The sequence below is a fragment of the Echinococcus granulosus genome, assembly GCF_000524195.1.
Source record: "Echinococcus granulosus chromosome Unknown EG_S00003, whole genome shotgun sequence".
Taxonomy (NCBI): domain Eukaryota; kingdom Metazoa; phylum Platyhelminthes; class Cestoda; order Cyclophyllidea; family Taeniidae; genus Echinococcus; species Echinococcus granulosus.
Window position 1 is genome coordinate 541,227 of NW_020170383.1, and position 23,085 is coordinate 564,311.

General features: G+C 38.6%; 3 protein-coding genes across 3 annotated transcripts; 2 read left to right on the top strand and 1 right to left on the bottom strand. All coding sequences in view use genetic code 11, as the record gives it.

Moving 5' to 3' along the window:
- Window positions 1–3,471: 3,471 nt before the first annotated feature.
- Window positions 3,472–3,774, top strand: EGR_00746 (hypothetical protein; the record flags this gene model as incomplete). The annotated part of the gene is made up of 1 exon (XM_024489995.1): window positions 3,472–3,774. The coding sequence occupies one exon, from the start codon at window positions 3,472–3,474 to the stop codon at window positions 3,772–3,774; it is 303 nt and encodes a 100-aa protein (XP_024355398.1).
- Window positions 3,775–9,435: 5,661 nt separating this feature from the next.
- EGR_00747 (Kv channel-interacting protein) lies at window positions 9,436–14,820 on the top strand (the record flags this gene model as incomplete). The annotated part of the gene is made up of 5 exons (XM_024489996.1): window positions 9,436–9,565; window positions 10,290–10,414; window positions 13,754–13,966; window positions 14,263–14,325; window positions 14,773–14,820. 5 exons carry the CDS (start codon window positions 9,436–9,438, stop codon window positions 14,818–14,820), a joined length of 579 nt encoding a protein of 192 aa, XP_024355399.1.
- A 3,679-nt stretch (window positions 14,821–18,499) lies between these two features.
- EGR_00748 (hypothetical protein) lies at window positions 18,500–22,553 on the bottom strand (the record flags this gene model as incomplete). Its single annotated transcript, XM_024489997.1, has 3 exons — window positions 18,500–18,637; window positions 20,102–20,165; window positions 22,369–22,553. The coding sequence occupies 3 exons, from the start codon at window positions 22,551–22,553 to the stop codon at window positions 18,500–18,502; spliced, it is 387 nt and encodes a 128-aa protein (XP_024355400.1).
- Between the last annotated feature and the right edge of the window lie 532 nt (window positions 22,554–23,085).

The window sequence follows — 23,085 nt, forward strand, 5'->3', positions numbered from 1 at the left end:
TCCTTCAACGAATCGTAGAACTGTGAAATTCACTCATTCATTCGTACATAAGTGGTGGCTATGAAACAGTTGGTAGGTATTTTGTTCAGTTGCCATGGGAGCCCATGACACGGTTATTTTAATCAGCTGGGTGATTTTCGTCACGTTTTTGGTCTGTCTTAGATCCCTCTTTAATGCATTTAAAACACCTCGTCTGCATCAGGTCTTTAAAATCACTAATTTTATTTTATTTTATACTCGTGTAGGTTCGTATTCGCCTACTTTCTTCGTCCACTTGAATGCCAGGCATTCGAAACAGTTAAATAGTTCTGATTAAATTTTTTTTTGACGTTGCGTCATCAAGAAGGCTATTCTGAGGCAGTGATAAGTAATGGTGTATAGTCTTCTTGTCCATAGAAAAGTTTGACCTGAATCTTTGCCATCCAAACCAGTTTTCGCAGTATTTTAGTTGACTGAACAAGAAATACGCACTTTCATTTAATCACGAAAGACCCCGACCACCAACTTTGCCTGTGAACTTTACAAGGTCACTCGCTTGACGTGGTATCTGAGTCACCACTAAAGAACATGTAATACGCAAGAGATTGTGACCCTATCTTGATGGTACGGCAGAATTAGAGGACTAGAGGCATGGGCGAGATGAACAGAATAGTGTACAGTCAATGTTTTTACTGATGGCATTTCTAGCCGTGAGTTTGATTTTTTGTTAAGCTAGGGCTTTCTGGGAATTTCCAATGAGTCTTCCCGACAGAATCCCTCAGGTTTGATCTTCAAACAGCATTATAAAGTGCACGCAATTGGAATAAGTGCCTCTCCGTATCGCCAACTTTAACCTCTATCGGCTCTTAATGCATAAATTCAAAATAATTTTATCGGCGGCCTCTAATTCAAGGTAATGGATGAGAGGGGAGTGGGAGACAGGAATTAGTAAACAAGTTTCGTTCACCAGACTGTGAGCAGCCCAGGGTGGCAACATAAGACTGCTTCAGAATTCACCATACACTGTATTCCTACTATTTTAAAATAAGCTTCACAATCCTGTGAAGACTGTGAAATCCGTTGAAGAATATTTCTTTTCCTCTCTTCCTCAGCGAAATCTTTACTAGTTATATTTCGCTGTTAATTTTTCGAAGAGTTTGAAACATCTTAATGACATGTGAATTCCTGAAATGACTTTCAAGCGTTTAAGGTCAGTAAAGGCGCGTTGTCACAGCCTAACTGCCGTTGTTACATTGTAGGATTTGCTGTGAATTTGTACAATGTAGACATTGACAGTTTTCTTATGCGTAAAATGAATGACACGAAACAGTTGTTTATAAAAATGCGATTGTGAAAAGTGAGGAATAAATAGTGCTCCTGCGAATGAGGCACAATCCATACACTTGTACAGCAGTTGCTCCTGCTCTGGGAGAAGGGTTCAGACTCCCGATAGGTCGGGAAAAAATGCAAAGGCGTCCATGCTCACTTTTTAGTCGAAAGGATTGCCCAGATCGCGTAGAGCAATGAGTGGGTGCATCCCTCCAATTTCACACTGAATATACGGGATTCATTCCAAACACTCCAACTGCATGACAAAAAAGAGGTGATTAACGCATATTATCATTGCAAGGTGTAGTTCCTTGGGTTTTCTCGTCACGTGGACCTGTGAGCATGCGGAACTACCTCGGTTTTGCTACTCATGTAAAAGCTTCCCATTAATTGCATTAAAGTAGAAAAGTTTGGTTTCATGTTAGAACATTTATGTGGGATTTAGCTGGGGAGATAGTAAAGCATAATATGAGATCTCCATGCTTCACTTCTTAATGAATGAACGCTTTTTATGCAAACTTATGGTCATGGCCACTTTGTCTAAATACCTCAAGAAAGTGTATCAACTACATCATATGTAGCAATATAATGGGAATGTATAGAAAAGTGGGTAAAATTAAAAAAGGCTTTTGTTGTGAAGTACGGCATAAAAATTCGTAGCCGTATTTGTAAATTATTTTAGCCAATTTACATGTGCTTTACTTTGTCGATTGTAATACTCATAGAAAGCCTTAAATCTAGTTTTGAAGAAATCTATTTTAAAAGGAAGCAAGAGTCGCAATGCCCGCGAAAGAGCATGTTCGTTGGTGCGCTTCCCTCCACCAGGAAACCCATCAATGGCAGGCACGGAGAACGGAGTTTCCAGCATAAAACAAACTAAAGTGACGTGGGTGTTTATGGTTATTTTTCAGTTCTTTTGGAGTAACTTAGCAACCGGTGGTCAGTTTCTCCAACTGTCGCCTACTAAAGGCTTCACTTTAAAAGAATTTGCTGTCAACATCATCGTTATCAATTGCTTCATCCAGTTTGGTTTCCCCTCGCTCCAATTTAGTACCTGTGGTGGATTTGTAGGAAAGTGCGCGTTTGCATTTTAACAATAATCATATGGAAAATGCATGATTTTAACTTAGATGAATGAATCGTTGCTTCAGGCTAATAGCTCTTCGGAAGTGCAGAAGCATTTGATTTTTCCAAATCCAACGTCGGCTGGACCTTCTAGTAGGCTGTCTAATATGTGTTAGATGAGCGATTAAAAATGGCAACTGGCGAATGCTTCATTTTGTATTGCCCACTTATATTAGTTACAAATAGTCGAATGAAAATTCGCCTATGCACTTCAGCATAACCATTTGGTACAACTAATTGCTCATTAAAAAAACTTATTAACTCAGTCATAAGTTTTAAAACCATGACTTCTTGACTGATATTGGTACTTCCGACTAAGATCTAGGGGAGTTTCCTTTACTAAAAAGGTACGTTAATCTAACTACTTGTTGACGAGATGTTGCACTCTGTATATCTAATTCAACGACTGCTCGGTCCGTTGAATGCGCGACATGGTGGCGATGCCCAGCAAATCATGTCATGCGCAATTATTTGGTGCAAGCAGCGCGTCAAGTCAGGTGCTGCATAGGAATGCCCCAACATTCAGGTCAGAGGAAAACGTCAATTTTCAGAATTCGCATGACCTCCCCGACGTTCAGCAAGCAAACCATCTGTTGGCCAAGAGGCCAAACATTTTGACAGGCTCAACGTTACGTCCCTTCACATGCAGCAAGAATGTATTGCAACTTCTGGAAAGTCTATGCATTTTGTGTTTTGTGTGAAGAAAAAGTTGTCGAATAATCAGAGAAAGTAAAGCTGGTTTAATTATTTCCTAATGAGCACGTGTGAATAACTAGGTAGGAACCGTAAATATTATTTTCAGCAAAAAAACATACCTATCACCGTGTGCCCAAGGCTTCCCAACAGGTTTGTTGCAAACAATTTTTTGTGATTACAAATCTAGCGAAGTATGAGTTCCTAATAACTTCAAATGAGTTTCGACTGCACGAAACGTAGCCATCTCAACAATACAGTCTTAAAACTGTTACATTTTAAAAATTCTCCGATAATGTTTTGTTCACGACTAAGAGCTGCATCAATTTTGCACCGCATGTGTTGATGGGTAAACTCTCAGGGACGACGAGTTGTGCAATTTCGGAGGCAGCGTTTTGGCTAGGCCCGCCTGTCTGTCCACTTTTGCAGCACGCAGCACCTCAAGGCCGCCTGTCCGTCCCACCGGTGGCCCGTTTGCGCGCGCGCGCGTGGGCAAGTGGAGGGTGCGCACCGAGCGCGGGCTGGCATGCGCCTTCTGTCCGCGCTGGAATTCCCCATCCACCCACCGTATTTATGCATGCCCCTCAACTGGGCGAGCTAGCGAACGAACAAACGAGGGAAGCAGCAGCATTTCACGCAGAAGTGTGATCCGCTTCCGCTGACTTCAAGTAGAACCTGCAGCGAGACGCGGTTTTGTCGCCGCAGTGAAAATGGGTGAGTATCGGTCCACCGTGTACTTCGTCAGGCTGGGACTACTTTAGATTATTGCTTTGCTGAAATGATTTGCATTACCAAACTATTTCGAAGGAATGCTTTTGATAGTAGAGATTTTCCTCATTTTGGATGATTGCATCCAAATAGAAATTAGATACTGGGTTTAAATAAATGCGTAGTTTCTTCTAACTTTTATTCATTAGGTCTCATATTTTTCCACTAGCACATTTTTAGACGTAAAACCGTAGGCAATGTCACTTTTGTCAAAGCATTATTTAAAAGTGTAGAGGTCGGGACATTTCTCTACCGTTTTATTTGACGAGCTTATAAGCATTAACAAAGTGCGCATCATCCTCATTGAAGCTCCAAACAAACGTCTGCTTGAGTTTAAAACAATATTTCTGTAAGATTGGAATTTTGATCACATCAAAGTCGATACTGAGAATGTCAAGGTCTTTTTTCGTATACCTCAATTTTGGTCACCCAATAAATAGAAGCACATTAGTAACCAGACAAAACTTTCCTTTACTTGCTGATTTACTATTGCATTTTAAAGCTTTGCACGATTTAAACTTCCTTTGGGTGTAGGTCTACATAGCAGAACTTCTACTAAAAATGCATTTCTTTCCGTTTGTCGAGATTGCGATCATTGCATTCAATGGGAAATATCTCAGGAAGGAGATTTTATGGGAAATGTTCTTTTTTTTGATAAAGTTGGCGGAAGTTTTCCCCTTTTAAGGAAAAAAATAATGGACAAAGAGCCACTTGCCACACAAAGAGCCCATTTATAATCTTGCATTCGTTTTAGAATACAGCTGCAAATTTTCTGCCATGCAAATAAATTGATAAACGATAGAAATGAAATAGGATCAAATCTTCTTCAAACGGCGTTATGGAGTCCCATTATTCCTTGGGATTAGGTTGTAGTTTTCAAGGCAAGTTAGGAAAACCACTTTGCTTGTGGTCAGCAATCCAAAACCGCATATCTGGAATGTGCAATCTGCTCCAGGGTTAGGTAATGGACGTGCACCCAACCTTTCTGAGATTCCGAGATTTGCCTCTTTCCTATTTTGAATTTGGGCGCTTTTGGTATATGACTTTCCATTGCATAAGAGTTTTGACGAGAATTTTGTCCGGTATAGTGTTTCAAATTGTAATTCAGGGAACTACGAAGTGGATCTCAGTTCGCTATAACTCTAGGTGGCCACTGTAGAGATTGCAATATTAACCAACTAAATGTCATTACGGAGCTCCTCATTGCTGTTTAACTGATACTTAAAGCTTCTTCTTGCCTATTTCAAAAGGCCGATATTAAAACAGTAATGCATAAATTCGATTGTGAAGCATAACTAAAATTCTTACTTATAACTCCTATACTCCACCACTTTTATCAAATACTCGGAATTCATAAAATAACATTTACCCTTAGTGCTTATATAGGGAAATACAGGCTCTATTTGGAGAGGCTCTAAGTGAAATGGATTGAATATATTTGCACTTTCCAGAAAATAGCTTCATTTTACTTCTGGTCAGCCTGCTACTTCGCTCAGAACTTGCTAGCAATGAAATACTGCTCTGAATTCACGTAGACTGCAATATGGTGATTAACCAAATCATATTTTCGTGCGACATCAAACACGGAGGCTTCAAATGTCCAAATGAATTTGTTTCCACAGGCATTAAATGTATATTCGCCTTTATTCCCTAATAGTCGTTATGCCCATTTCAAAACCTTGGTCATTTAGCCAGTTCCAGCATTGAGTTTCCCATAAATGTACAACTTCGTCTTAGTAGCGGCCACTGATCCACATTCCAGGGCCTACCTAAATCTATCAAGGAAATCAACAAGTAGCCACTACTGTTCAAAGAAATTGATGCAAAGGTCGCTCAATTGGCAAGAAATTTGGTCTCTTTTCTCTATCACCCTCAGCATTTTAACCGTCGTCACCGGTGTCGTGCACGTCAGTGAGACCATGCAAAATTCATCCTCTCGTGCTTTGCAGAAAATAAACTAGAGCTGCCTTCATTAATTTTTGAATACGCTGTTGCATCCAGTACCATAAAAGTCTCTACAAGACCCACGGCTTACTTTTTATCCACCTTGTAAAAACGGCTCCTTACACTCTGCTGGGACGCATCAAAGGAGCTTCCAGTTGCTAAGTGGTGGTGTAATTTTAAATGAATTTGCGGTGGCATCTTGAAAAGATGTATACAAAAATACCTATATAACAAAACATGAGTTACTAAACCAGGAGTCAGCCTACCAAAATACGTATATTTAAACGCATGGAGTGAAACGACATATTCACCTTTTCCTGAAATAGATACTGAATTTTATAACTAGAAATTATTATATTCGCATAAACACACAACGGATATGCTATTTACCCTTAAACACCAATCTAACTCTTTGTATGACGGTAAGTTTTTTTAATTTTCGGATACCTTGACACCACAGAAGAAGATATTCAATGCAGAAAATATGAAGAGGCCAATGCGGTGTGTCATTCACAAATCACACGTTACTTCAAGTCATATCAGGCTAATCTCGATTAGAATATTACACATATGGCATCACAATTAGTCTAACAACTTCAAATCCTACTTAAATTTAGATGAAGGCTTTATGTAGAGGTAGGCCAGTTTCTACATTTCGTGTAAAGCTTATAAATTTGCTTTTGCAGGCCGTACACCGCACTTGATGTTTTGTCGTTGATAAATACCACCAATAAAACCAAGTTCAGCAGTGAATTACAGAAAAACTCGCACTTCAGTTGTATGAAATTCCTCGATTTAAGGAACACATCTGAATGAACTCGTGGGAGTGCCTTTATAGTTCCTTTAAGGTGTCAGATGCATTATTAGTTATATCACCTCAATCACCGTCAAATCGCATGGCAATTCTAGCTGAAATCCAACTGAGGGTTTCTATCATATTTTTACAAATCTAATATCTACTCAATGATTGCATTTGCTATTCAGTATTACTGCTTTCTTTTGATCCCCATGACAGCCTGATTTGTGGCTAAAATCACGAAATTTTCGCACCAAACAAGCACATGCGTAAGTTCATTGCCCTTACTTTTACCACTAATCGCGGCCACATCACTATTCCATAGTAAGTCAATATGGGCTTAACAAAGACATGGTTCTCCATTATAAATAACAAATATTTGCTCTAAAAGTCCTGCTAAGTGGGTTGGAATGTTGACAAAGCCATTTCGCGTTCTTAGACTCATGGAAATGTTTCAGCTGATGAGTAAACTAAGAAAAGGTATCAAACGCCGTCTCCCTTTTTATTCATGAATCGAAAAGAGTTCCCGATTCATTATGAAGCACTAAAACTCCTTGGCTTTATGCACAAAATTATCCATAATTCTGAGAACTTAGTCGCTGCTCTGCTACACACTTCCAACAACCAAGGGGGGGGGGGTAAAAGTTCAGGTTTACAAGCATGAATTGCGAAATGAGATCTCTCATGCTGCAAAATTCTCGCTTTTCGAAATGTCCTTTTTCAATTTTTAGGCTTCCGAAGGGCTATCAGGATAAGTTTATTTTCTGTTTAGTAAACTACGCCTTTTTATAATTGGCGTGTTAGCAAAAGCATCTGTGCCCCGTGCCCTTAAAAGTTATACCAGTAAGATTAGCAAACCTTTAGCATTATCGTTGCGCACGACACTTACAAAAATAAAACGAGTGTCATTTTAATGATTTACTACGTATGTCTTTAATGAGGACAAAAGTACGACTTGTTTTTAGCCAACACTCATGGGGTAGCATTAAGAAGACCGCATGTAAGAGTCATATTTGTATTCGTATGAAGTAGTAGCCTGTAAAGCATTTATTGAATTTAACCACTTGCAAAGCCAACGTCCATCAACTTTTCAATAACCTTCGAGGATTTCATGAAATCTCTAAAACCTACATGGAGGAGTTACATCAGTGGGATGCCGTTAACTAGTTCGCAGAAATGATTACGGTTTTTAACATTCACTTAGAAAATGCATAAATACTAGCCATATTTTATCTTATTAGTGTGGAGAATGACCTTATTACAGCTGAAGAGTTGGACTTTCTAAGGTGGGTCATCAAAACCCTGAGTGACGTTTGCAAAGTTTTTAAAACCGGTGCAGTGGATTGCATCAGCACCTATTTCCCTTGATAGACGCACTTGGGAACGGTTTTCACCCCAAAATATGCAAAAACTTCTCCTAAGCCCCAATTTACTTTATGGAGAAAGGACTAGTTTTTTTCAGTTTGCTAAAACGGAGGTCCGCAGATTTCCTTTCTACCATGAAATGCACGAGGCGGCTTCCGCTCTGTAGCCATGGCCACCTCAACACGCCCTCTGCTCTTCCGGAACTCACGATCACATCCGTTTTCGGCTGCGGCACGCCATCTCTTTTCATTTTCTTTAACTCACTGATGCTTTTAAATTCTTCACACGCACCAACGATGCTTCTGATCTAGTGATTACTTGTGACTGGTATTTACGGAATTAAACTGTATCAGAGATTACTGGGACGGTGTTGATATATTCACGTCACTTAACACCTATATTGGAATATGCTTGCTCTTTACCACAAATTTTGTAATTAGATTCACCCACGGGTTCCGGAAAAAGGTATTACATTTTAATTACGTGATGCTGTATGGGTGTTTACTTATCCAATACGCACTAAACTCTTTAAAAACGGAATCAAAAGGTTTCCCAAGAAGATACTTTTTTATAACAATTGCATATTCTCCTGTGAAGATGGTATTTTTGCATAATAAGAATAAAAAGCGTTGCAGGTTCTAAAAAATGATAGGATTTGAACGCAAGAGTGAAGAGAAATGGTGCCAAAACTTCAGAAAACTGAAAACCACAAAGATAAATGTTCGAGTTACATTTGCACTTATACAGCGCTTTTTTTTACAGCATTCAAGTACTGGTAGTAATAAATGGATGCCGTACTTCTCCCAATGTCTTTATTAATTTGTTCCTTTTTATTAATTATTGCCCAAAATTATGCTACTCTTAATACATCAGTAGCAGCGCATAAACCTGCTTACACGAAAGCTTTAAAAGCATGCCACTTTTGAACTCTATAAGTTTACCGTCTTGGGCCCTTTCCATTTTTGAGAAATTTTGAGAATGAGGCAGCTTAACGTGCTACTTCCACCATGCCACAACTTTATGTTGTGGATGAGGTCAACATATTTTATTGCTGGATTTTAATTATGTAACCGCTTAAATCTTATTTATTTGATAAGTTGATTTATTAAAATGAGATCCAACAAATCAGATAACTAGTGCTTGCGTTTAGACCTCCATCATGTTATTCAATTACTCAGAATTATCCGTAGGAATCTAATGCAATTCAGTTTTTATTGAACACACCCTACGTAGCGCAACAACTGAGCCTTCTTTAGCATGTTCCGATCGCATATGAATATTTACAACCTATTAACTTCTAGATCCACAAAAGTGCAGGTTTCATAGAACACTGGTTTCCTATTGGCTCTCCGTAAATAGGTTTGTTCCTATTGGCTGCATTCCCCGGGATAAGATGCGCAAAACCGCTGTTCCTGTTAGGCATGAACTGAAGTCGTATGCATTGTGGACACAATCAGTGCCAAGGAAGCACACCTTTCTCAGAGGATTTAGCTATGCCATTTGCAATCAGGAGGGGATTCAAAGCGGCTCTTTCTCGGTGGACAGACAGAACTAGTAAAAACTTTGGTACAACAGCGGTAACCTTACATGATCTATTTGACCCTTTGCAATTCAAAATAAAAAACCAAATCTCGCCGTGGAATGCACGTAGTTTATCACCAGATAAGACTACATAATCCCCCTTCACATATGTATTCAAGATCATTTCTTTCTTCCAGAGTTATTAACTCACCGGTTTCGAAAATTACCTAGCAATTTATGTTTTAGGCAAAACGCAAGCTATATTTCAGCTCCCCAATCGACATTTATTTTGCGTTTGTGGCAGATTTTGCGACTAGTTTTTTAATCTTACAAGCAGTAACAATCACATAAGCCACGATGCCCTTATTTTCGTCTTGGACTTTGCTGGACGTAAGTCACGGTATCGTTGAATTGGCTATAAATAATTAAAACGAATGGTCGCATTTTATTATTCGGCCAAGAAACCAGTCATAAAATCTTCGGTAACAGCGTGCATCAATTTGGTGAACTTCCAAAAAATAAACATTTGCTGTAAATAGGAGTTGGCGATTTGTAGTTTTGCGTAGAACTAGGCCTGTAATCGAGATCCCTATTTAAAAAACTGGAGTGTGTTTTCACTCTACCCTCACACTGCCATAACATATCAACTGCTCAAAGCCCGAGTAAATAATAGCTTCGGACTTTTGAAGCTCTTGCTGGCTTTGAAGTCTACTGCGAGTGAATAATCGCAGATAGTATCGTTTAATCTTCGTTTGCTTTGTTCTTTCAGACGCTGATTTCGACGCAATTGAGACGACTTACTTTCATCAAAAACCAGTCTCCATCCAAACTCTACTTAAGAGTACACAGTTTTCACGGAGAGAATTACAAATAATATATCGTGGTTTCAAAGAGGTTTGTGAATTTATTAATAGTATATTATATGAAAAGATCTTTAAATATTTATAACATTGTGAGTCTGTTGCATCCTAGGGACCAAAATATTTTTAATGCCTCTGCGAACACACAAAGCATGCAGCTGTTGAGCTTCTAGACTCCACGAACGATCTGCACTTTGTCCATTCTTACTCGACATGCTAATATTCAGTCACATAATTACTTTGATCTTTTTACTTAATGTTTGAGAAGATGTGCGTCTGTGGAGCTATAAATATACGAATTCGGGTGCCAAAAACATCAACATCATGAGCTGAGGTGCAAACATTTCGTGAAACCTCATGGCAAAGTGGAGACGCTTTGTAGAGTACTCCAGTCATTCACAATTGGCGTCTCTACCTATCTATTAACCATATTCCACTTCTGCTTTTTACATACGGTATATTTATCGTCAATGTAAATATAGTTGGCGGTGCAATTCCATAGCCACTTGATCAACTACAATCTGTTCCCTTTTGCACAGATGGCTTTTCTATAATGCTATGTGTGTGGATGAGCATTAAAAAATTACTTAGTTGTTCAAAAATTTGATAATAAACATTGTATAATCAAAATGTGGCACAAAAAAAATCTGATCATACTATGCTTGGTTCGGCATATCCCCCCGTGCATGCAATTTTGACCCTTTATATCAATTTCAATGTAGAGGGCCGAATAAGTTATCCGGACAAATAACTATGGAAGTGATTTATTAAACTGGTCATTTTAAGTTTTGATGACATATTTACCATGATCAGAGTTTTTTTTGTTAGAATGCATTAACACATTGAGGCTGACTTCTGGGCAAAGGCGCGCCAGTTAAAGACATTGTTTCCTTTTGGTAAAGAGCGAGGCGAATTTTTAACTAGATGTCGTATTTTTAAGTCACGACCGCGGCAGTTATCATATCATCCACATAAGGTTACGCGCGGAACCGATTTTCTGTGTCCTATCTCTGCCTTACAAGAAAGGAGGCATGTAGGCGCTTGTTGAGACGGACGGGCGTATGAAATGACTTGCGATACACGCCCATAATGTGAATGTGAGAGTGTTAAACCATTTTCTTTGGTACAAGGTACCACTGTTTCGCCGATTTTTTATCAGCCACACCGTTTTGGACTAATTTATGAAGTCCTGCCGAAGGTAGGACTTGCCACGGAATGCGCGCACTGAGAATCCCAAAACTTCCTTACTAGGCCTGCATTTTTATGCGCCTATATTTGGCTGACGAAGGAAGGAAAGCAGGGCTTCAAATATGCACCGTAATAAATTTAAAGTGTATACTGACTGGTCCGGATAGCATGACTTATTTGCAGACGTAGATTAGTGGTGGTTACGCTAACACCCATTCAGAAAACAATTGCTGCGGTCTATATTAATTTAAATTATTAATTAATGCATCGTAAATGACAAAGTATTCTTTTCTTAGGATTGTCCATCGGGCTACCTTACAGAGGATATTTTCAAGCTGATATATGGAAAGTTTTTTCCACAAGGAGGTAAGATTTGTAATATTTATTATATAGCGCTGACACGTCTTTGCTCCTTGATTAATTTGCTGGCGAACGGACTTTAATCGGTTCAAGGCAATGCTTGCGATGTGTGTGTTGTAAATTATGCTTCTCAAATTGTGTCATAACTAAGTAATTCTGGCGTATCGGCACTGCTGCATGCTGCCACCTTTCTTCATATTTCCTGTTGGCAATGCCAGTTTTAGTGGATTTTGGCCAAAAGTGCATTTCTTCGATTGTAAAAAAGTGCTGCTTTCTGATTAGTTGTGAATATTACTTTTTGGACTAGTGTGGAAAATTATAGTTTAAACGTGTCGTTTTACGGTTCTACTTTGCTCCTTGCAAAGTTTGCATCCCGCCTGGCAGCTAATCAAAGGGTGTACATCTAAGGAAAACGTTTTTGACACAATTTTTAGATGTAAGCCGCGATATTCGATCCCCTTTCCCTTTTAAGAAAAATAGTTAATATGCTTGTTATCGCATTCTCGTGGTTCGAGATTTAAATATCTCTACTTGTTTCAAGCCTTTGATCGTCTTATGGGAACGTGGATGCTAATTTTACCAGGAGATTTTCATAACGGTTTAGCAACATGCATTTTAAAACAAAATTACGGCTAATTATAATTGTCCAAAGTCTCGATAGGCAAACTCATTTCTTGTTCTGATGATTGTGCAAATAATCTGCCTTTATTAATAGCCTGATGTGAATTATTGTTGGTGAGTGAACTGGTCAATCTCTTACCCATTTCAGACGCCAACATGTATGCTCATTTTGTGTTCAGGACATTCGCCAACTCTAACCAGGGGAAAATAACTTTTGAGGTATGCTACCATTTGGCACGCCTTATTCGTAACATTATAAAGCACTTATTATCTGTTGGATGGCGCTAGATCCCGATACTATATTTGCAGAAACATCAACCAATTAGTCCCAGCATGCCACAAAAGGTATTTTGCTATTAGACTTTACCAAACAAGGCCAATAATTAAGTCTCATTCATTTCCAACTCTTAGCTTTCCTAGCTTTAAAAACTGGTTTCCATTGTTACTGACGGTAAGGTCAAAATACATCTGAACTAGGAGAGGAATCACGCATCACAATGATGTGTTCGTTAAGCCCCTGTGAAATGCGTCTTTGGGAAAACAATGGGAGTGTTTTCGCAAACGCTTCCCTTTCGTAATTCCATTAATTGTCTACTCCTCTGCACTGCAAAATATAGAAAATCTTGATTAGTATCTCAGTGCCGGTACGCCAAATGTATCGCTAAACGAATCTTCACCTGATGATCGAGTTAAATTGGCTGGGCAATTTTGGTTCAGATGATAATCAGGTAGTTTAGAAAGTCTAGTAATTCTCCCACTGATATTTTATTCCTCAGAGAGACGCTAATCCCATAATGCGATTTCTCTGACAAATAAATGCATAATGCACACGCTTTGTAAAACTCCAAGTCCCCAAATGAGTCGGATATCCCGTGTTTTAATTATGTGAATTGGTAAAACACCTACTAAAAAATGAAGGAACTCGCCATTTTGCATAGATATTGTACTCTAGAACATGCGAAATTAAAATTAGTAGCAAGAACTTCTTAAAACGATTTGTTACCATTCTGCCTATTTCATTATAACAATGTTTGCTGCCTCGCCACCACGGTGTGTAATTAAAGGACTAAGCGATTCTTTTAAACTCCTTAAATGTCACACAAATTTCCCAACTGTGTATACATAGTTCCTCGAAATCTTGTTGACAGGAGGACGTATGCAACGGAAGCAAGCATTTTCAACCTCTTTGTACTTCACACTATAGCAATTGGTGCGTTTTCTGTCCTCGTTAATTCACGGTTCATCGGCGTCCAAATTGATGTGGATATTCCAACTCTACGACACAGAGGGCGATGGCGTAATCGACAAGACCGAGATGCTGAAGGTAGTCCAGTCCATTTACGACCTGCTCGGCAAACACACAGACCCTCCCTACGAAGAGGCGTCGGTGAGGGAACACATGGAGTCCGTGTTCAACGTGAGTTCCGTGCTTTCTTGGCACATTTTCGTCCCTTTACAATCGACGCGGTTTGATTTGACAGTCTGTGCACTGTATTGATGAATGTGCGCCACTGGATGCAAATCTGTCGACAACTTAATAACAATAGTCCCTTTACTATTTCCAAAAGTACTGATAGTCTTGTATTGCTCTGGTGTGAAAAATCCTTACCTGTTTGTTAGCAGATACATTTCTTACCAAAATGCAGAAAAAACTTTCCGTCATTTCAAAGTTATTTCACATTAATAGCCGTATTTTTATTTCTGTTTTTGTAGAAACTGGATATAAATCAGGATGGTGTCATAAGTCGAGAAGAATTCTTAGAAGCTTGTCAAAATGTAAGCTGCCAACCATTCTTGAAGTCCACTTTGTTTTATGAACTCCACATATTACGTTTTTTAGAGCCCGCACTAAAATTTGATTATTCTATTACTAGTGTTTGACATAAGGGCATTCTTAAATTAATCTGAAGTAGTTTTAATTAGTTTCAAACGCTTTACGCCGCTGACTAGTTAAAGTTGCCTAGTTTTGAACAGTGCACTTGTAGGCGTTTTCACAAAGGCGCTCTCTCAGCCCAGCCGAACTTCGGCCTTACCCACAAAAGTAGCATGCGAGTAGTCTTTGTTGTTGGACGCACCTGTCGTTAAAAAGTAGTGACGACCATTCCAATGGGTAGGACTGCATTCGTTTACTTTTGCAGCTGAATGACTGCTCAGTATAAAAAGTCAAGCCTTTGACGATTTTCGGGAATCTTAACTGAGATTCTTTTTATGTTCCACCTACAGGATCCCAACATTTCGGACGCTCTTGGGTGTTTACACACGACCATTTAACGTGTCTCCCTTCAAATTAGGGGGAGCTGAAGTACATGAACCGCATCAACGTGTATATGCATTAATTATAAATCCATAAGGTTTATATGTGCCGTTCAGTAGTCGCTCTACCCGCCTTCAAATATTTGTTCATGATCTCTTGTGCCAACGTGCACTCTGACACATTTATTTTATTAAACCAAAGCATTCCACGGTACTAAGTGCGTAGTCATTACTTTATCCTATTAGAGTCTTGAATATTTTACCTGAGTTTATTTAAATCCCCTTCCTCTCTCCATTCCTTGAAGAATCAGTCATACTCCAAGTGAAAGAATTTGCCACTTTTTACAAACCATGACCAAATCGAATTCGCGACTGTGATAAGGTCACCACTCATATGGTCAGGTTCTTGAGTGTGTGATATGTTTGAAACGGCATCTTTGTCAGGATATCGTAAATTCGTCTACCCTTATGATAAAAATATTAGCGGTTTTACGAGGTTGTTGGCAGGTGAGAATTAATGGTTAAAACCTCGGGTTCATGTCATATGTCCGCGGTTTAAAGGCTTATACCTGTCATGGCTCCACTTGAAGGGAGTGACAGCAAAGTTAATGTCCTGTTATTCGAATAAAGTGCAAAGTGACTTGTGCATTATAAAAATTGAGTCAATTTTCAAAAAAGACTTCAGTTTTACTCCAAGCATTCCCTTTTGAACGTAACATTAAGTGATTTGAATAGGCACTCAACCGAAATCGTGCATTTTACCCGAATTTTGCATAAATGCAGTTGTAGAATTGTTTTGAAGCTCGCGTGAGCCTGCAGGGCTTTAACGGAGCGATAAATCAAGTAATCGTGTCCATCGTCCTTGGTCCCATAAATAACCGATCGACAGCAAGAGTACCAGAATTTTACGTTAATTTGTATTGTAAGAATTGACAAATACCGATGACAATTTATAATAGCACAAACAAATGACTTCATAGCCATTTGACCTCTTGTATTTTTAAATAATGCATCCCGGAAATTGCCTCGAGAGTATATGGAACCTCTTCCTGAGTCTTCCTCTAAGTCGTATAGAAGGGGATTGATTGTTACAGAGCAGAAGGACTGAGTGGCTGCATGGCGTGACCAGAGAGGTATGTCGCCTAGCGAAGTATAACCTACCAGAATGGGTCCTTGTGGTCGAATGTACACAAAAACGTAAGTATGGGTTGGCGAACTCAAACTATTGTTGAGATTTTGGGGAAAAAGTTGGCAATGTTATTTTGACTTCTTTATTATGCAAAAATTTTCTACAATTAGGGGCCGTTATTCCACCTTTTAGAATGAATGTTAGAGGTATGTCATCACATTTTTCATTGAGGGAACGCGCCTGATTCGAAATTTTAACGCCTTCAGTTCTAAGGAGGGACTGGTTACAAAAATGGACTTATTTATCTTGACAAGATCACACCTTTCGTTTGCTTTGTTTCGCCTTACTTTACGGAGCTAACAAGCGTGCTTCCACCCATTTCGTTGGTTTTAGGTGGCCAGAATATCAGGTAACAAAAGTAATGATAAATAACTGCCGTTTCAAGAGCAAAAGACCATTGTTTTGAATACATTTGGCCGTTGAGTTGAAAGGAGCCAATGTATAAAATGTATAAAGGTAAAGTCTCCTTGATGTATTTTACAAGAGTATTGAAAACCGAAGCCTTTATGGAATATAAGCAGTTACTGCTCAAAACGGTTTATAATTTACAATGATAAAAAATTAAAATCAACTAGTTGTTTGTCATCGTAGCAGCCAACAGCCACTCCCAATTTCAAAGAAAACTTTATCGCCAGGTGAATTAAACGGCATGTAATGGAGTGAAGCAATGGTTCCTTGTATTATACTCAATCGTTAATCGAAGGGAAACTCAATCTGCCGAAGGTACTATCAACTCCCCTCCATTCAGACTTTGCGTGTGGAGCTTTGCTTCACAAGCATCCTTAGGCTATCAGTGATTACTACCGATTGTTTCTTCATGTTTTCCCCTCAGACTATAGTCTCTACCTTTACCGCTTCAAAAAGGGGAGAACCAGTACCAACCATCAGCATCAGGAATTTCGCCTCGCAAAATTTTTTCGAACACCGCGTTAGTCGGATCGTGGTGTCGTACGGTGATGGGCGGGTCCGGTGAAACTATGCAGTTAATTTGTTTAATTGTTCAACTTTGTAAGCCTTTGCATTTGAATGACCTATTTGATAAGTTGTATTGTGTCGGGAATCGAAAAAAATAGTAAAATCAGGCATACCGTCATAAATTTGCGAATCTTGCGTGTGATGGGTACCTATATGGAGGTAATTATTAAAGTTATGTATCAATAACAAAGTAGAGTGGTCTTTAAAAAATGTTGGTTGATAAGGTCTAAATTGTGTGTTCGCATAATTATGACATTTATGTGACTAGTTTACTACTGCCATACTGAATCAACCAGTTACACACATACTGTCCTTATTTTGGCGTAAATGAAACCTTATTTTCTTTAATATCAGCTTGTTACCTAGGCAAGTACGCATTTAAAATTGATGATGAGAAGTACTTATTCCATCAAGATGACAGAATCCGGAAATCAAAAAATTGCAGCTCGCTGAGACTCTCTTGGAGACGATTTAAGACACAATACTCGGGCTGATTATGAATTTTCAACTTACGAAAGGGTATAAGGCTGCTGCCATGGCTCGGAGATTAGGCCACCCGGCGGAGGTACAGTGGTAGAGCCTTTCAGTGGCTCGTTACCGAAACCAAGAATTAACGTTTTACAATATTGAAGGATTTTCTTTGCATCTAAATATCAAATGAATACATGCAAAAGGCAACTACGTTACATGTTTTAATTTTTTCGAGAAGTGTTGATAGTTTTTAAATGATTGCGGTTTTAATAAGTTCTCTTTTCTTAGTCGTTCATTTAAAATGTATAATATGGAAAATTAAAAACTCAATACATTTTTATTCAAAGTTTCAAAAATGTTGTTTTTGTTTCGCCGAATGCCGCCACCGAACAGTAAAACGAATAATAAATTTATAGCGATAATAACTTGAATGCTAAATAAATGCCATTAGCACTTTTCTGTCTCTTAATTCTAAAAGAAAATCCCCTAAATCTGATACTTTTGCCTCCTCGAAGAAGTAAACGCCTGTAAAATGATGCAGTTCACCGCATTGCGGCTGGAATTCGTGAGCGACTGCGAGAACGCCAACGAGGTGACGACTGCCAATGCAACCCGTGCGACACCGAAGCACGTAACTGACCTTCCTTCACTGTTTTAATGTTAATTGACTGCAGGAAATTATGTGACGAAAGTAAACGTTGCATAAAATGCTTTGGCTATATTTAATATCTGGTTGAAGTATGAATTGGTGCAAGTTGAGCCACAAATTCGGCATGCAATGTACAAGTCGACATCTCGCATGAGATAGGGCGCTGCCACTTAACCACAGATACTTTATCTGATAGATTAAAGTCTAACATCTATCGTCCTCCTGGCCGTACAGTGCTCTCACGTATAATACAATGATATGTGGTCATTTTCTATGAAGGCTTTGATATTTTCGGCAAACTTCATTATGCAAGCTTTTCCACCCGATCAAGGGGAAGGGCTCACACCTTTCACGAAGAACACTTCGAAGCCAGCGTTACCCTAACCGAGAGAAAAACGTCATATTGTATTTAATCATAAGACCGTGTATTTAAAAAATGTCGTCTTAGCTATTAAAGCTACAAAATGTGTCTCATCAATTTTTAAGAGAACTTGACATTTTAGCCTTGAATTTAAGATATTAGCAAACTTTAGATTAATAATATTTTTCTTCTAGTAAAGTTTAAATAAATTCAAGTAACCATAATGTGCCTACTTGAAAGGACATTTGTCTTGACAGGGGAGTTGATCAAACATCTGGCTTGGTGCGAATAACGACGACGTTTCGGACACCACCTACCTTGCCCTGACTGAACCGACAAGTGCCATTAACTGAGGTCCGAATGGTTCTGGCAATACTTGGATGTCTACATGAAGGCTGTCTTCCTCTGAAAAATTTGTCTCAAGATCATAACTTTGCCCTGAAGAATCGGCAGTGTTTTAGGTTTATTTCTCGCCCATCAAATGAGTTAGGACTTCAAAATTCGTAAAGTATCCCAAATTTTAGCCTGATCTTGACATTATTTTCCACTTCGAAGGGATTTTTGACTGATTTAATGCAGTGCCATGTGAAGAACAACCCGTAGACATGATTCGCATACTTAGCAATGCATATAACATACACTTATCCACGCCTTGTGGATGCACATCACTTCCTTAAAAAGTTTGGCTTCACATATATTCAATGAAACAGCACATTCAATCATAGCCTCCTGTATCTGTCCTAACATTTACTGCTTTACTCAATATCTACTGAAGTTGGAATGTTAACACCTAAATATAGTGCAGTTACAAAGGTTCTTGTATTGAATCTCATGTTTCATGCAGATAGTTGCACCATTACCTAACCAAAATGTCAATGAATTATAAATGAATTACAACCTGACGTTTTCAATAAATATCTTAAAACTTGTCCTCGGTGATAATTAATAACTTCAGAAAACGGCGCTCTACCAGGTGAAAGAGAGCTCCTTATTGGCATGCTAACGCATCACATTAACTTCCATTAAATATGTTGCTATTCCTGAGGACAACGGGTACACACGTCAATTTAACGCTCCCAAAATCTTTCTTCGAAACAAAAAAAATCTTCCAGAAAATTGACCGTACTTTCCCTTCTAGAACAAACATCCTAAACACGAAGGGGATTAAACCTGAGTAATTTTAATCGCAGGTTTCAAGCAGCTCATCAGGTGTATTGGCATGCTATAAAAGCGGATGCCGAGTGGACGTTGTTCCCTTTAAGGAGAACCATGTATTGCCCTTTGGGCTCCAACACGCATCAATTTCAGATTATCTTTCACGTACACTAAAAATTCATCTGTGGATTGCAACTGAACGCAATGATGAGACCCTTTAATGTATTAAGACTGTAATTTCTAGAAATTAAGGCATTGGCTGTGATTTAGCCCTACAGCAAAGAAGACGTTTGTAATTTTCTTGAATATTTTCTTTTTGTTGAAAGGTATGTTTATTTATGTCCAGATTATGACATGATCTGGTCTAAACACCTCGGGTAAATAATAATTAATGCTACATTGAGTTGCAAAACATATTGTTTTATTTATAGAGCAGTGCACGTTCGTCTTCTTGGACCTTTGGTGTTCTAATAAGTAATAGCATGATGGAATTGCGTACCTTAGCTAAAAATGGTGAGACTCTGTTTTGTCCTTCTTGAGCCATTCCATTCAGGCATTTATTTCTTTTTTCTTATAAAACTGAAAATAAGCTCTTAGTGCTCGTGGATGCTTGGTCCGCGTCTAACACAGTAGGCGCTTTACTAATGCAATTAAGTAGAGGGAATGTTATAATTGGAGTTATTGCGGCGATAATTTTGTAGGGAATTAAATCTCGATCATTGCACTAAATCTAAGTGCCATACTTCTACGGTTCCATTGATATCTCTGGCTAATAAAGTCGAATTTATTTAAGAAGAATTGAATGTTGCAGCGATGAGTAGGGTGATACATTTGATTGTTTGGACAGATTTTAGCCCTTATTAACACAAATTCCTTGCATAAAATTAAGCCGCGCAGCAAATTTTTCGGGCTCTAAACATCAACTCTCAGAATTACACTTCTGTGGGTGAACATACCCACCAGTTGATTAAGCCTGCGTTTGGTGAAGATCTTGCCTCTCCATTTTAGACCATTAAATGGAATGCAACCACTTTGCGTCAAAAGCTGCTTTTTAAAAGGAACTCGCTTTCAAAATTCCATGCTCTTCAGAAATAAAACTCATTTTTCGCTAATCCAAGGATGTCCCGGAGTTGTCATGATTTTAGTTATTTCTGTTCTTCATGCTCTTTATTTATTTCAGCGAAGCTCTCAAACATACCCCTTAAAGTCACCTTTATACACTTGCCATAAATTATGAGGTAAAAAACAAAGGACAGTACCCTTTTTATAGATGAGCCAGCTTTTAGGGTCTCACCGTGCTTGCCCAACAAGCGCCTAATTAATTGGTTGGTGCTTGCACAGTATCTAAGTGTCATTAAGCTAGGAAAGCATGTTGATAGTACTTGAACCAGGATTTGCACGTCTGCACACCTAACCTCCGTGGGTTACGGTTTACACTAAAAAAGACGTTCATTTATTTGCTTAATGGCAAAAGTGAGGACTTGTGTTAAAGCTTGAATGTGTAAAATTGAATGTGGTGGATGTCTGGATGGTTGTTTGTTGGCGTTGCAATTCGCAACCTCAAATACACAACTTCAAAGAAAATCGCTGTATGTAACGTTAACACCTAGAAATTGCCTGCCACCCATACAGTTGCATGTCGTGTCCTTATCCATAATAAGAAATTTCGTTAATTTTATTTTGCACTTCCTATGGATAAAAAAACTGATGCTAAATTTTTCCCCTTTGCAAGTCGTCAAGACTTAAATCACTGGTTGAACTAACTAACATTCCTATAGAGTTTTCACCTAAGTTTCCTTAATAACCAAAGTGCTTTTGGCAAGAGTTTTCCTAAATTCAAACTCCCCATTGATGTGTGAACCATTCGCCAACCAACACCGCAACAATACATTTCTTGTAAATCTTTTTCATTTTAACTTAACGCCAGGGTTCAATAAATTATTCATTCTGACTTATAAGTTTATGTCGGGATTAGAAGTGTAGCCGGTGACAGCCAAACCCAATTAACATGTAGAAATTTGGGGTTCGCGGAAAGTTGTGCCTACAGTCCGTGCAATTTAATTATCACTGGTAATATTTCAATGGGGACACTTTACATACATCTTTTTCCGCGAAATTTAATTAATGTCACTGAAGTCGTGGTACCACCTCCAAACTCAAAATCCAACAGAACGTTGTCATAGAGATAAGAGGAGCACACCAAACTGTTATAGGCCGATTAAGAAGTATAAATATGCTAAAACCACCACTGCATCGAAGAGTTTCAGGACCAGACGAGAAGTCGCCCATCTACAATCTTGAAGACATTGCAGCACTTGTTAGTTGAATGAAGTGGTGTGTAAAGTCAGCAAATCCAACCTGCGACTTTCTTATTACAAGTTTGGTGCAGTGGGATAATCTATGTAGATCTTGAAAAATCTGCTAATTCATGCAACGGAAATCATTACAGAGCACACAAAAGGGTGCTGCTTATGACGCATTGGACGACAAGATACCCTTTCCTCATGCAATCATCTTAGCTATTATGTTTTTTTTTTTCACTTAATTGCCTCAAATCTACCATTTTATCTCAGGCTGTGGTTTACAACAGACGAATTTAGGTAATTTTATCGCATTGCTTATATTCGCGTCGTACCTTTACCTATCGTTAGACTATCTCACAGTGTTGAACAAGGTAGATATTTTGAATGTGGCTTACGCAATAATGTAGGTAGAATACATTTCTGGCAAGTTACGGACTATGAAATTGATTTTTTCAGGGTTCACCGTCTCCATTTTACAAGTGATTCTTCTTGAACCCTAGGATAGTTGGGACAAAACGGCAAAATATGTTGATATCTACCAAAATGAAATGAATGCATTTTTTTAGCAGTAAGCGATTCCGTCTGTTTGTTTTGGACTATGTATGGGGGAACTAGATGAATAATAGCTTGAAGACGTCTTATTTCCATTGCTCGAATAAGGAAAGATCGCAACTAATGCGGATGGCTACAAATGACGCACACCTTTGAAGGCATTGGTGCAGCAACCAAGTTTGTGTAAAACAAATGGTCGGTTAAATTTGGTTACATAGCTATAAATTTAGCAAACGTATATTCCAATTGAATCCTGGATTCTCCTCCAAAAACGGGTACTTTGATGAATAATAGGTCGATCTTACCTACAATATTATTTGTGTTGTCCCATTTCGTCATTAGATGAAACAGTTACTTTAATGAAGAGTAAAGTGTGCATTGAACACTCACATCCCGATTCATTCTTTTCAGAAATTTTTAGAATGGCAACCGCCAGTACTTGGTCGCGAATTAACATGCAAATGAAATCTGGCATTTGGCTTCGAAGACAGTCAGTATTATTTCAGGTTCTTTTGTTGTATTTTGTGCGAAATTGGCCAATTCCATGGTTAAGATGTCAGACAGTCCAATCACTTTTAAGTAAAGTTACTCGTTTCTTTGGTCTTAAAAGTCTGGTTAAATCTCAGAC